At 42.7% G+C, this 14,476-nt stretch overlaps 2 protein-coding genes and 1 pseudogene across 5 annotated transcripts in view; 1 reads left to right on the forward strand and 2 right to left on the reverse strand.

Moving 5' to 3' along the window:
• Nucleotides 1–409: 409 nt before the first annotated feature.
• On the forward strand, nucleotides 410–3,072 carry LOC147250085 (uncharacterized). The gene is made up of 6 exons (XM_086224836.1): nucleotides 410–548; nucleotides 855–1,288; nucleotides 1,577–1,718; nucleotides 1,874–2,052; nucleotides 2,158–2,233; nucleotides 2,318–3,072. The coding sequence occupies exons 2-6, from the start codon at nucleotides 990–992 to the stop codon at nucleotides 2,831–2,833; spliced, it is 1,212 nt and encodes a 403-aa protein (XP_086080962.1). The 5' UTR covers nucleotides 410–548; nucleotides 855–989; the 3' UTR covers nucleotides 2,834–3,072.
• Nucleotides 3,073–3,304: 232 nt separating this feature from the next.
• Nucleotides 3,305–4,490, reverse strand: LOC147250086 (uncharacterized; annotated as a pseudogene).
• A 518-nt stretch (nucleotides 4,491–5,008) lies between these two features.
• The window catches only part of LOC147250087 (cadherin-2-like), a 188,926-nt gene continuing 179,458 nt past the window's right edge, over nucleotides 5,009–14,476 (reverse strand). Inside the window, exon 15 of one of the 4 annotated variants that reach the window (XM_086224202.1) lies at nucleotides 5,009–7,665. In XM_086224202.1, coding sequence (XP_086080328.1) covers nucleotides 7,459–7,665 — 207 coding nt within the window. In that variant the 3' untranslated portion in view covers nucleotides 5,009–7,458. The remainder of the gene's footprint in view (nucleotides 7,666–14,476) is intronic. The other 3 variants (XM_086224200.1, XM_086224203.1, XM_086224201.1) reach the window with 3 other exon arrangements.

Genomic DNA, 14,476 nt, shown 5'->3' on the forward strand with positions numbered 1-14,476 from the left:
GCCCTGGAGAACTGAACTGCTTTCTGTCCCTAACAACGAGCTGTAGCCATCGCCATCTCAGCTACAGGCCTTGGTGCCTGACGACCCATCACCGGGCAGTCTGGCTGCAGAGGCCTGGCAGGCCACAGAGGCTCCTGCGGCTTACACGTGCGTTAGCATCTGCACAGCAAACCACCGGCTACCTGAGACTGTACCTGTGTCCAAATAAACGCGCTTCTTGAACCCTAACTGTGTTGCATGTGGGTCCTTTCTGGAAGTGTGACAATTTCTGTGGAGGGATTATTTTATCTGCCATCTCCCAAATAAACACAGACACATGCTTATATCACGTTATGTGCATTTGCATGCGTGTGAGACTAAAGGGGTGTTACCTGGACAACTAAAATAACTGCCAGAGTGAAGCTGTTGAAACTTGCATCCCAGCAGCTCTCTAGTCAGTGGGTCATACTCCATTTTTGCAAAGACCATCTGATGGGGCAGAAACACAACAGGAAGTGGCCATCAAAAGCTTGTTCTACTTTACAGCTCCCTGAGTGACAAAACAGCAGGTGAGAGACTATAGCAACCATGATAATAGCATTATCTGCTGCAGGGATCAGGAGTTTGATAGAAATTAACATCTAGAAAACTTTTTTTATTATATGTATTTTCCAAATTCCTCCTCTGAGCAACATGTAAGCGGTTTATTAGGGCCTGAGCCTGAAGGTACTTCAGGTGAAGACCCAATTATGTTTTAGAATGTAAATGTTCATCTTGCTAGTTGTACAGAAAAATGTTATGCATGTTTACATCTCAAACTAAATCTAGCCAGCTAACCTGTAATTTGCTAACTTTACTTTTGTTGTAAATTGCAGGTGAAGCACTCTGAAAGCATCAATGTAACCCCAACACACCCCTGGATCATAGTACAGGAAGATGGGACTGTTCTCATGGCTCATTGTACCTGCAAGGCAGGTTTATGAGAAGTGTGTTCTCATGCATCAGCCCTGATGTATTCTGTTTTGGCTGCTGTTGATATTAGGAATGAGCAGGCTTGCACCCAGAAGCCCTGTGCATGGGCCCAGCCAAGTGAGAAGTCTGTCCGAGATGTCCAATATGCAGAGATCCGCAACATCAATTTTAGTCACAAACAAGACCCCCATCAGGTTCAAAGACCTGGTTTTGCCGATGTACGACCATCCGATGAAGAGTGCAGAATGTTTTTTGAGATGCTTCATCACAGTGAAATGCAGGAGTCCGAGCCAAAGAAAAGTGCCATCCTTTCTGTGATCGAAGGCCATTCCCACAGGTACTTTTGCAGTTCACAAAGTTATTAAAATGAGTTCCACCTAGGTGCAATATTACTGATGAATAATTTAATTACTGATCAATAATCTTATTCCAATAACATGATGTATAGGGTATTCAAATGTTCATTCTGCACAAAGATTACTTTCAGCTTTGCTTTGTGAAATATATATTGAGACTCCAACTTTTGTGTTTTTCCTTGACTTTAACCTGTTTAATCTATGGTATTACTGCATTTTTTTTAAATTTACTGAAGTCATATAGCTGAGTACATTTTCCACTACTGCAGGTATATACCAAAAGTGATGCGGTTGGACTTGCTCACTCCTCTGTCAACCTTATATTCAAGCCCCTGTCTACAGATGGATTTGCCCATGCTACTGGTTGAGAGTACCAAGGTTTTTGATAACCTACATCTGACACAGCAACAGGTAACCATAATAAAAACAGGATGATGTTAATATTTAATTTTTTCCACCTGTTCAGTTGAAATTCATTACGAACTATTTACTTGTTCTATTATTTCTATATGTGCAGTTAAATTCATTACTCGCCAACTAACTACTAACCAACTAACATTTACCAGTGTTTCATAGTTGAGGAGGAGACCAGGGAGCAAAGTAAAAGCAGGCTATGGTTTGATCAGAGAGCACGGAGAGTTACAGCGTCAGTATTCCAGGAGGCAGCAGATACAAACAGACTTGTATCCTTGATCAAAAGGATTTGTTATCCACGCTCTTCTCAGTTCTCAACTGAGGCAACAAGGTGCACAGAATAAAGCAGTTAAACATGATGATGCTGATCAGAAGTAAACTTCATTCAGACATGTATGCATTTTAATATACAGTTTTTTATTTCAATTTTTGTCAGATGGGGTCAAGTGAATGAGGAAAGAGCAAGGCAAAACTATAAGGCTATGATGCAAGATCATCATGAACACTTCAAGGTCTATTGAACATTAAGACATGAATGAATATATTTACAGCCTACCTATCACTCACTCACTCACTCTGTACTGTATATATTCCAGGTTCAAGCATCAGGGTTCATCATCAACCCAGACCACCCCTGGATAGGAGCATCACCTGATGGCATGGTAACATGCACTTGCCATGGTGACGGCGTACTGGGGATAAAATGCCCATTCAACAGCAAGGACTGCTCACTCACTGAAAGCTGCAAAGATCCATCATTCTGTCTTCGCATAGAAGAAGATAGGACATTGGCACTTCGGACGGACCACAAGTACATGTATGAAGTGCAAGCTCAAATGCATGTTGCCAAGGTGAGTTACTGTGATTTTGTGGTATGGACACTGCAGGAGATTTTCATTCAACGGATCAACTATGATCCTGTTTTCTTCCACAACGCCTACCTCAAAGTGGTTGAATTCATCAAGACTGGCGTACTACCAGAGCTGCTGGGGAAATGGTACAGAGCACCACGCCATACTCCCACAGACACTGCAACCACAGTGCAGCCACCTGAAATGGGATGCTACTGTGGTGAACCTTCTGACTCAGATGACATCACCTGCACATCTTGACAGTGTAGGCGGAAGCACTTTCATAGGTCTTGCCTAAAATTGAAAAGGGTGCCAAAGACGTGGAAATGTGTGGAGTGCAAAACAAAGGTGTAGCTAGTTTTTGATGAAACATTTCATTTCAGTATCCTTTCGATGTTTACCTCCATGGAACAAATGTATTACAGAACAAAATCATATGTTGCTGTTACTGGTCTATTTTCTCTTAGATTTTGAGTTTTTGCCGTGAAGAAATATTTGCACATTGGAAATACAGTTTGAATCTTATTAGCCACGTGGCTTATGATGTAATGGGTTTAAACAGTATTGTTATGAATCAGTATGAATTACATATTTACTGTGACTGATTATTAAAGAAACAGAATGAGAGCCAAGTAATTTAATGTCACATGTTTTCTTTATTTCAAGCAAGAGACATGCATAAAGACAAACTGATTACATCATAATATGTTACACTGGGAACACAATGACACTTCATTCTGAGGGCACAACAGATGGGCAAATGTTGCACAAAGCACAGCAAACTGTGACCATCTTGTCAAGAGATATAAGCTCTCCTGGAGTTGTAACCTGGCAGAGAGAGGTGGGTATTGTGCTTTGTAAAATCGTATATTTGTTTCTCACAAGACCAATGACACGTTCCACATGGATATGAACAGCTGCTAGTCCCCTGTTGTCTCAAGTTCACTTGAATGCAGCTGCTGTTTCCCTTTAGTGAAGGCAGGTATTTTGAGATGAGCGCTGTACAAGCCTACAGCATCTCCTATGGTGAAGCCTCGATCTGCTAGGACCACATCACCAGGTGACAGATTTTCCAGGTAGCCTCTGTTCTGTGTTATGTGCTTATCGCTTGTTCGCCCCCCCAACCAGTAGACACAAATGATATGACTCCCTGTGGAGTTATTGATATCAGATACTTCACAGTATTATGATGCTTATATTGTAAATACGTTTGTGCTCGGGCTCTCATGTTCTAAGGCTTCTCAAGAAAAATTTCAAAGCAGTCTATTATTGAAGTACAATTTCTGTAGCTACTGGTTTTAAAACACACGGGTAAACTGATTGGAATCTGCTCCTTACTGGGCCACACAGAGTGGAGACAACCCACTGTACATGACATTTAATGTACTGTTAAAAATACGGCTTACAGTAGGTTTGGACACATGAAATATATGTGTAAATAAGTGCAGGGGTAAATTCAGTCACATACGCATTAGAGTCATTAAAAAGCCGTGAAAGGGAGACAGCACAGATCCCCCCTTTAGGAATCCTCCCAGAAAAATGAAGACAATCATCATTTTGGCATAGGATGGAAGTCCAGTTAAGTCCTGCACCTTGTCATCATTGTCTTTAAAACCCTCTTGCTGAAAAGATAATTTGCTTACTCTGTCCCGAAGCTGATAGACCTCTGCCCTCAGTCTGGTACACTCTTCAGTCAGTTTCTTCACAGTAGCTTGGCAGGCTTCGTTGGAGCATGCTGCAGCTGCGCTGCTCTCAGTATGGATGGGGTCTTTGCTGTAGCTGTGTTCACCACTCTGCCCTCTCTCATCAGAAATGCTGTCAATGTCATCAGTCTCCATATCAGTAGTGGTGTCACAGGATGACGTTCCCACATCATCGGTACAACTTCTCTTCCTTTTCACAGCTTGTGTTTGCTCGAATTTCTTGTAGCAGTTTATTTTTCTTTGGCGCTGCTCTGGTGTCAAGTAGGAAAACAGACTGGGCACGTAATCTGGGCACAGAGGATTGTCACTTTTCTTGCCTGCAGTGGTAGAATGAGACACAAATAACACATCAGCCACTTTGAATTCATTCTCAAACAGAGGACATAGTTTACAAAAAGCCAGTGGCATTGATGACCTAATTTCATTTGTCCGGAGATGGTAATTAGTAACGCACTCATGCTAATGTTAAGATAGCTAACGTAAGTTAACGCTAACTTACGTTAAGTTACTTACCCAAAACAAAGTGCTCACTGCAAAGTCTGGAGTGTTCTGTAGGAGTCCAGTGGTCCCTCTTGATAGCAGCAATCCATCTCTCTCGACGCTCAGTGTTTTTGGGGACATTATAAAAGGTTAATCCTATTTTTTGGGACTTATTGTTGTCGCATCCCACGGGACAACAGATAGACGGAATGTTGCAAGTCGGTCCTAAAGATAGCACCACGACAACTGTGTGACGTCACATGATATCGAATTGTGCCTTTGCTAATCTGCATTGTTAGAAAAAATACCATTTCCTACAATGAAAAGATGAAAACATGCAAAAATGTTTAATTCATAAACCAAATTACACATATACAAGGATTCAGAATGTTAGCATGTCATTTTCAGAGAACAACCAAAAGAACGAGAGAATGAGAAAAATGCACTATGTACATTTCAGTTTACAATTAAAAAATACTAAGCCAAATCATTTTTGTACTGAGTCCACCAAGCAACAAGAATGTCTGCTACAAAACTAGGACTGATGGAGTTCATTACCAATCGGCATAATCATGTTGTGGTAGAGGAAAAAAGTTAAAAGTGGGTATCCATCAAGTCTAACATTACTGTACATGTCTTCTAATCTTTTCACTGGCTTTGGAAAACCAAACTGGCAAAAATATGCAGCTCTTTCTTTTATAGCTCTGGGTTTCATCTGTTTCACAAGAAAAGAAAATGACAAAAACCTCTTAACAGGTTGTTATTCAACAGGACAAAAGTACAACTTCACCAGTATGAGACACTGGTCCTGAGATTAGCTTTGGGCTCATTGAAATTAAAACCCTTCCCCTCTTTATGAGCATAAATGTACCCAGTTACCATGGGAAACTGCCCCTTTGATTTTAGTACAGTACAGTAGATTTTAGCACAGTAGAATTTAAGTGCAGGAGACTAAATTTTTTTAGTCAAAGGTTATGTTTGCAGTCATGTCATAAACTCAGAAATGTCATCCAATGCTACCTTTAAAACATACTTGCTTTCCTTTAAAAAATATTTTATCCTAATTTTGGACTTCAAAATTTCAATTTTAGAACCCAGTTCTTTTAAAACAGTGAGGTTTAATATTATGAAACAATGGTGTCCCCTAGAAATGTTGAGGCTAAATCTGAGACTGACTCTCTCTCTCTCTCTTTCTCTCTCTCACACATATGTGTGACTATAAATATATAAATATATGTATTATATATGTATATACACACATGTCAAATGTTATCTATCCACATATATATGTGTGTGTGTGTATATACATATATTTTTTTTCCATTTCCGTCTTGTCGTTATAGCTCCAATAGTGCCTGATTAATTCAGAGCATTGCACCATGGAATGTTCAGATTTATATGCTAAAATGACTTATTACTCACTTTTATCAAGTCATTTAGACAAACAAGGGTTAAAATTATCTGTCAAACAACCAAAAATTACCATTGTCATGACTGTCAAGATGATAAGTATGATCAATGATAACACTCAAATAATTATTCTGATGGCATTCGAGAGCTGACAAAAGTATTATATTGATTTGTCAGTACATATTTTCACAGAAACAGGTGTTGGAAAAGAATAATTGGCCAATGGGAATAGTTCAATCTTAATTGATCCTGGGTCAAATGGCTGCAGTAGACAGGTGTTTATAGACTCGGCTCTGCTGGCAATGATGGGAATATGAAGCCTTGGTGAATGTGGTAATTTCTGGTTGGTTTCCAATGCTTCCAATCTGAAATATGGGAAAAACAGTTAAAGCTCTGCTTTTAACAAGATACATTGATGAATGAAAGGTTGTTTCTTCTGCTGGTTATATCTGCAACTCTATGTAGGCAACATAGTTAACCCATCTGTGCGCAAAAGCACTTATTTCGGGTGTAACTGTTTCTATAGGGGGTCAGATGAAAAACGGACAAATTGTAATATCCAGATTGTACATTAAATTAAAGCCATATGTTTTTGCCGGTAGGCTCTGCAAGGTTCCCTTTCAAGTGTCTATCTATCAAGTCTCTCTCTCTCTCTCTCTCTCTCTCTCTCTCTCTCTCTCTCTCACACAAACACACACACACACAAACGCACACACACACACACGCATACACACACCCACAAACCTACGCACAGACACACACACACAATCACACACAGGTAATTTGTTGGGCCCAAACACACCCACAGAAGCATTCATTACCATGGCAAAACTTCTCCAGTTGTTCTAAAACACTGGGACCTTTAAAGCAACAAAGAGAACCAAGACAGAACACAATCAAAGCAATGTACATAAAGGCACAATTGACCTCAGAGCTCATGTACTTTGAGATTCAAGTGTAAATGAGCATCTGTAGCATGGCTGTCATAATGCTTCATCAACATAGTGATAACACACGGCTCTGGCTTCCAACACACAAGTAATAATGTCCATTAGCTGTGATATGTGTTGTTGTCAGGCTTGGCCAGAGGACAGCGTGGTCTTTATAGTGCCATCAACCATCTTCAAAAGGCAGCTAGTCTCTTTACAAGCTGTCCCATGGTAAGAAAGAGGTCCCTCTTGCAAATACCAACTGAAACCCAGTGTTACACATAATCCACATAGGTCTCCCAGTACCGGGCCATTCCAACAAGGCTTAGGTAAGGGGGTATGATTTTAGCTGGGCTTGAGGGTCCTAATCCTCCCCTCCACCATACAGGTCAGCCAGCTTGCGGAAGCGAGGCCCCCAATCCCTGAGGTAGTCATAGTCCTGGTCTTCATAGCTTGAGGATGAGTGCAGGGAGCTAAGGGAACCAGCAGTGGAGCCACTTCCTTCGTAGTCAAAAACAAGCAGGGAATCATAGGGGGGGGCAGTGGGGTCATTATCTGCTGCCTTCAGGCCCTGGGAAGAAAAAAGGACAAGACAGGACAGTGAGCAAAGACCATAGCAAGATAGATCACCTCTCATAGCACCTCTACTAATACATAACAATGGAAAATAATATAATATAACAGGGAGGCTTGGTGGTGCAGTGGTCAGCACTGTCGCCTCACAGCAAGAAGGTTCCGGATTCAAGTCCTGGCTCTGGCACGGGATCTTTCTGTGTGAAGTTTGTATGTTCTCCCTGTGCCTGTGTTGGTTCTCTCCGGGTACTCCGCCTTCCTCCCACAGTCCAAAGATATGCAAATGGAGACTTGGATACTCTAAACTCAACGTAGGTATGACTGTGTGTGTGAATTGTTGTCTGTCTGTATGTGTTGGCCCTGTGATGGACTGGGGGGGGGGGTGGACTGGGGGGGGGGGGTGCCCCACCTCTCGTCCAAAGGCTGCTGGGATAGGCTCCACCCCCCCCCCCCCCCACACACACACACACACAACCCCTAACAGGATAAGCGGAAGAAAATGGATGGATGGATAATGTAACATTAACTCTCAGGTCTACCTCATGTTATGATAACGATTATGTTAAGATAATAATGATTAACTTCTTTTATATAGCACCTTTACTAACAAAGTTACAATGTGATTCACAAAGAGAAATAACATAAGGCAAGGCAGATGAACAATAATTAAAAGATCAATAAAATAGAATAAGAGTCTCATCAGACTGTCTTAAGCACTCCAGCAGTTTAGGTAAATGTGATCATGCCACTTATTCAATCATACTATTTATTTTCAAACATTTACCCACCAGTTGATAATTACTGTAATAGAGTGATCTAAGTTTTGTTGCCATCTGCTGGTGAATGTTGAATGTACTGTTTTCTGTGGTTACTTTTTGTTGGCCAACGGTTTTTACGTGGTATTGCGTTACTGAACGGCAGGCTGCCAGTCAATGTCTGAAGTCTGAAGTAAAAACGTAACTTCATCACCTCGCCTGGTTATTGACTCCAACCCAGAATATTACAATTACCATGTGAAATTTAAATGCTAAATTTAAGATCTACCTGAATTTGGTACTTGGTGATTGTCAGTTGGTGTTACAGGGCAATTTTTCAAGTGCAAGTAGCTCTGAAATTATTACAAAACAATTACATGGCGCAAACTGGTGTTACACGTAAGCATCATTTAAAGCCACCACAACTGACATTTCTTGCCAAGCTCTGCTCCCATCAAAGCATATGTTCTGGTTGTGTACCGCCCACCAGGGGGTAATCTGGATGGCTTTGTCTCTGAGATGGACATGTTACTCTCTGACATCCCTGATGATGGCACACCACTGATTGTCATGGGAGACATGAACATTCACCTTGACAGAACTCTGGCAAACGACTTCCTGGCACTCATCTCCTCCTTTGCACTCGTACTAGCTCCTTCTCCTCCCACCCACAAAGCTGGTAAAGTCCTTGACTTGGTGCTGACTCGTAACTGCTCCATAACAGATGTGACAATTACCCCACTCCACCTGTCAGACCATTTCTTGGTCAAATTTGCGGCTGCCTTTCCGCAATTGCAGACACCCACACAGACGGTTTCCTTCCGCAGAAACCTGAAGTCCCTCACAGCAGCACAGCTGTCTGATGAGGTGAACTCCGTCATGCCCGACCACTCGCACTTCTCCTCACTTTCTGTTCATGAGGTTAAAAAAACACTCTGTTCCTCTCTGGCATCCTCTCTGGACAAACTCTGCCCCCTGGTGTCCAAACCAGCCAAGAAAAAAAACCCAAGTCCATGGCGCTCTGAAGTTCTGAGAGAACAAAAAGCTGGACTCAGGGCAGCAGAAAGAAAGTGGCATAAATCCCAAGAACCCACTGACTTGTCCTTATACAAACACAAACTTGCTTCCTTTACCTCATGCTTACAGTCCGCTAAGAAAGCCTTCTATCAGAACAAGATCTGTGCCACTTCTGATTCCAGAAAACTGTTTATGGCGTTTAACTCCTTGGTTTCTCCTCCAGTTGCTCAGCCTTCCACTGCACTGACTTCAGACATGTTTGCCTCCTTTTTTACTGAAAAGGTTGCTGCAATCAGCAACCAGTTCTCTGAGCCTGACCAGTCCAGTCAGCACCATCCTGCCACTGCTGCTTCACTCTTCTCCTTTGCTCCTCTGAGCGAAGATGAGGTCTCCAGACATTTCCTGAACTCAAAACCTACAACTTGTCCTCTCAATCCAATACCCACCAGCATCCTGCAGACGATTTTGCCCACTATCAAACCTGCAGTCACACACATTGTCAATTCCTTCCTGGAAACTGACATTTTTCCTGCTACTTTTAAGCAAGCCCGTGTCACCCCACTGCTCAAAAAGCCTAATCTCAACCCCGCCAAGGTTGAAAACTACAGGCCAGTATCACTTCTGCCATTCCTGTCAAAAATACTGGAGCGCTCAGTATTTAACCAGGTCTCTGAACATCTGCGGAACAACAACCTACTTGACTCTTTTCAGTCTGGCTTCAGGTGTGACCACTCCACTGACACTGCACTCCTGTCAGTCACTGAGTCACTGAGACGAACTTGAGCTGCTGGTCAGTGCTCTGTCCTACTTCTGCTGGACCTGTCTGCTGCCTTCGACACGGTGAACCATCAGATTCTCCTCTCCACACTCTCTGAGCTTGGCATATCTGGTTCTGCCATGTTGTGGTTCAAGTCCTACCTCAGCGGCAGATCCTTCAGAGAGTCATGGCGAGGAAAGGTGTCTAGGTCAAATGGCCTATCGACTGGGGTTCCTCAGGTGTCAGTGCTTGGTCCCCTTCTCTTCTCTCTGTGCACCACCTCACTTGGTGCAGTGATCCGCTCCCATGGCTTCTCCTACCACTGTTATGCTGACAACACTCAGCTTTTCCTCTCTTTCCCACCTGATGACAGAATGGTTTCAGATCGTATATCAGGGTGTCTGGCTGATATCTCCACATGGATGAAGGAACGCCACCTTCAACTGAATCTGTCTAAGATTGAACTCATGGTCTTTCCAGCTTGTCCATCTGTTCAGCCTCAGGTCAGTGTCCAACTTGACTCGAGCCTACTTGTGCCCACAAACTCAGCCAGAAACCTGGGTGTCATGATTGATGACCAGCTGACCTTTAAGGTTCATGTGGCCTCAGTTTCTCGGTCTTGCCGTTATGCCCTCTACAACATCAGGAAGATCAGACCCTTCCTGACCCAACAGACCACACAGCTTCAGGCTCTTGTCATCTCACTCATTGACTACTGCAACTCTCCTCTGGCAGGCCTCCCTGCATGCTCATTCAAGCCTCTGCAGATGATCCAGAATGCAGCAGCACGTCTGGTCTTCAACCAGCCAAAAAGGGCACATGTCACCCCGCTGCTGGTTTCTTGTCACTGGCTTCCAGTGGCAGCCAGAATCAAATTCAAGGCACTTCTCTTGGCTTACGAAACAACCACAAGAACGGTTCCAGCCTACCTGGAATCCCTGATCCAGGTCTACTCTCCTTCTCGCCCACTACGCTCTGCATGCGAAAGACGCCTGGTGCTTCCAGCCCAGCTTCTCTTCTGTTGTTCCCAAATGGTGGAACGAACTACCAAACTCTGTGCGTTCTGCTGAGTCCCTTTCTACTTTTAAGAGACAATTGAAGACTCAATTGTTCAGAGAGCACAGAGGCACTGAACCTGACTCTTCTCCTCTTTTTTCCTGTGGGGTAGAATAAGTCAGAGGGTCCAAGACCCAGCACTTAGTGATTATGTAGCACCAACTGTGTTGTGTGATGTTGTATGTTTGTCAAAAAAAGAAGGGAGGGGGGGGGGCGACACTTCTTCTGCCACTAGATGGCAATGCCTGTGACCAAATCACAACTGAAGCACTTTTGCGCTGCTATGGGTTTTTCCTTAAGTCTGAATTCTTGCTTGTGTTGTACGTCGCTTTGGACAAAAGTGTCTGCTAAATGAAATTGTAAATTGTAGAATTGTAGCTTCCTCATACCTTAACAAGCTTGTGCTCCACCTGTGCTGTGAGATGCTTAAGTACAGAATGTTGATGTGGCATGTCTGGCATGACCATGAAGTATGAGGTCAATACACAGGAGAGCAAACAATACAGGCAAAGGTATCCAAAAAATGAGCGGCAAAAGGCGAGGTCAAAAATGAGCAAGGTTCAGATAACGGCAAGGCTATGACTATGGCTATGAGAAGGAGTGCTGGAACGTGAGTACAAAAAAATCAACAAACTGGTGATGAGACAAGACACAAAGGGGGAATATATGCAGGACTAATGGGGAGTGATAAGACACAAGTGTGGGAAACACAATCAGGAATCAGGTTCACACAGACGGGGCGGGGGGGCAGGGCAGACAGGAACCTGGGAGATAGAGGTGAGTGATCCCAAAATAAAACAGGAAGGCAAGACATGAAACGTGAGGGCAACAATAAAACACTTAACAGACGGAGGGTATGACGGTCTATGTCTGTAGTATTTCAACAGCCTTTCTGACGATCAACCTCAACATTTGCATGTACATTGCTCGTGCCTCAAGGAAGTGCATTAAATGCATGAGGATCAAAGAAATAACAGATAAATGTCAGAGATTGTCAGGGAGATTTTCTGCCATCACGCAACCCATGGCCCAAGAAACTTTGAACTTTGAACTAGTTAAATGCATGTTAGCATTAAAATGATCTCAGATGTCCATGGCTAATTGGTTGGTTTGTGAAAGAAGCTCCTATACCATGGTATCACCTCCCACAATGCCAAAATTAAAATTTAACCAGTACAGTATAAGACCATTACTATACATGCTTGTAACAATATGTAAACATCAAATACCTTGTTTTTCCAATTTAAAAAATGGTTGGGGGGCTTAATGAACACTTTAGAGGTTACGTTGGGACCATGCTGAAAAAAGAAAATGTACCATATACAGCATAAACCATCTCACACGCCAAAAGTTGAAAGAAACTCAGTTTATGGATGAGTGCCACAAGACTCTAAATATCTAGTGCAGGATTACAGTAATCTTATAATACTTCTACAGCAACTGTGAAGTAGGGTAGTATAGAAAGCTGTTTTCATCCATGTATAACATAGCAGAGCAGACCCACGATTAGACCCACACCCAGTTCTGAGGGCCCATATTAACATGCATAACCTCAACATTCCCCTCTCTCATTCTACTGCAGTTCCTGCTGGAGGAAGGCAGAGTGAGGGATGGGGAAGGAGGGAATGTTAAGCAACAATGTGTGTGTGTGTGTGTGTGTGTGTGTGGGGGGGGGGGTTAGAACCCAGCTAGCTGGAAAGAAGAAGAGATAAGTGAACAGGATTTGGGTCAGGCTTGATGGACGCTGTCTACTAAAGGAGGAGATTCAGCCGATTAGTAGCCTAAATTTACAACCCCCCCCCCCCAACCACACCGAAACACGACACCCGTACATACACACTGACACTTTTTTGACACATTTTATCTAATGTACTCATGTCTGTATTTTTTCCCTTGTTATTGCTCTGAATGGTATACATGAAAGCAGTAAATATGATAAGCTGCAGAAGCGTTTTGTAGGCCACGTCTATCATCTGACTTAAGACACGACTGTCATTTGAAAATGATGGGAGGAGAGAATTAATGCAGAAAGAGAGAAGCAGGACATCATTTTGTCATGTCTGGCGGATTTTGCAGAGTAGATCAGCTTTAAATGTCTGACAACTCATTATTCATATCTCCACATGAAAAATGTCTTTATGTAGCCCAACCAAAACAAACACATTCACACACAAACAATATAGATGCAGCTAACACTGTGATATGACAATCATTGGCTGCACTGACTTGACAAGCTTTCACTGAGGAATCATGAACTCAAGCTGTAAAGGTTGTTACCAGCTTCATGTAAGGAAGACCTCAGTCTTCTCAAGAAGCCTGCCTGATTAACCCCAAATGGAATGTTAATCCATTTCTAAGATTCTGTCAGATTTATGTTGGTTTAAAGGCAGAGCAAGTCAACCCTATTTGTAGAATGAAGATTACAGATGACAGATTTTTAACATATTTTATGCTAACATTTTAATACATTTTTTATCTCTCTCCGGCTAAAAAAATGTACGTGTTGAGATAGACTTGATAGTAATAAATGACCATTTATAACTCAGATTTGTTCAGGTTGTCGAATATAGCAGGAGTCAGATTTCCATCAATTTATTAGGGCCTGAGCCTGAAGGTGCTTCAGGCGAAGACCCTATTATGTTTGCTTGTTTTTATATACTTTTTGTATTGTCTCACGAAAAAAGAATGATGGAAATGACAAATTTAGAGGGAAACTCCCCCTATTTTGCAATCATTCGAGGACAAACATTCCAATCTTGTCAGAGAGAACATCTCTCCTCAGGATGAAGAGCGAGGCAGGGAGGAGGACCAGGTACACGCGCGCGCGCACACACACACACACACACACACACACACACACACACACACACACACACGGCCATTCTACCTTGGCTGAAAATTACCTGAGCTGAAATCAAAGTGATTAACAGTGCCATCTCATTCACACACATGGAGGAGGCTACCATGCAAGATGCATGGGTTTAGTATCTTTAAATCAGATATTAGATAAGATATTCAGGCCATGGTCACAACTAATCCTGCAATTAGCAAAGCTCATTAAGAATTAAAGACACTGTATTTTCTGTGCTTTCAACGTCGTCATTGCAGTCATCCTCCACTTATCCGGGTCCGGGTTGCAGAGACAGCAGCCTCAGCAAGTAAGCTCAGACTTATCTCTCCCCAGGTACTTTCACCAGCTCTTCCGGGGAAATCCCAAGGCATTC

Source organism: Aulostomus chinensis, chromosome 14 (assembly GCF_037954235.1).
Source record: "Aulostomus chinensis isolate RoL2024-O1b breed Wild chromosome 14, RoL_Achi_v1.0, whole genome shotgun sequence".
In the NCBI taxonomy this organism is placed as follows: domain Eukaryota; kingdom Metazoa; phylum Chordata; class Actinopteri; order Syngnathiformes; family Aulostomidae; genus Aulostomus; species Aulostomus chinensis.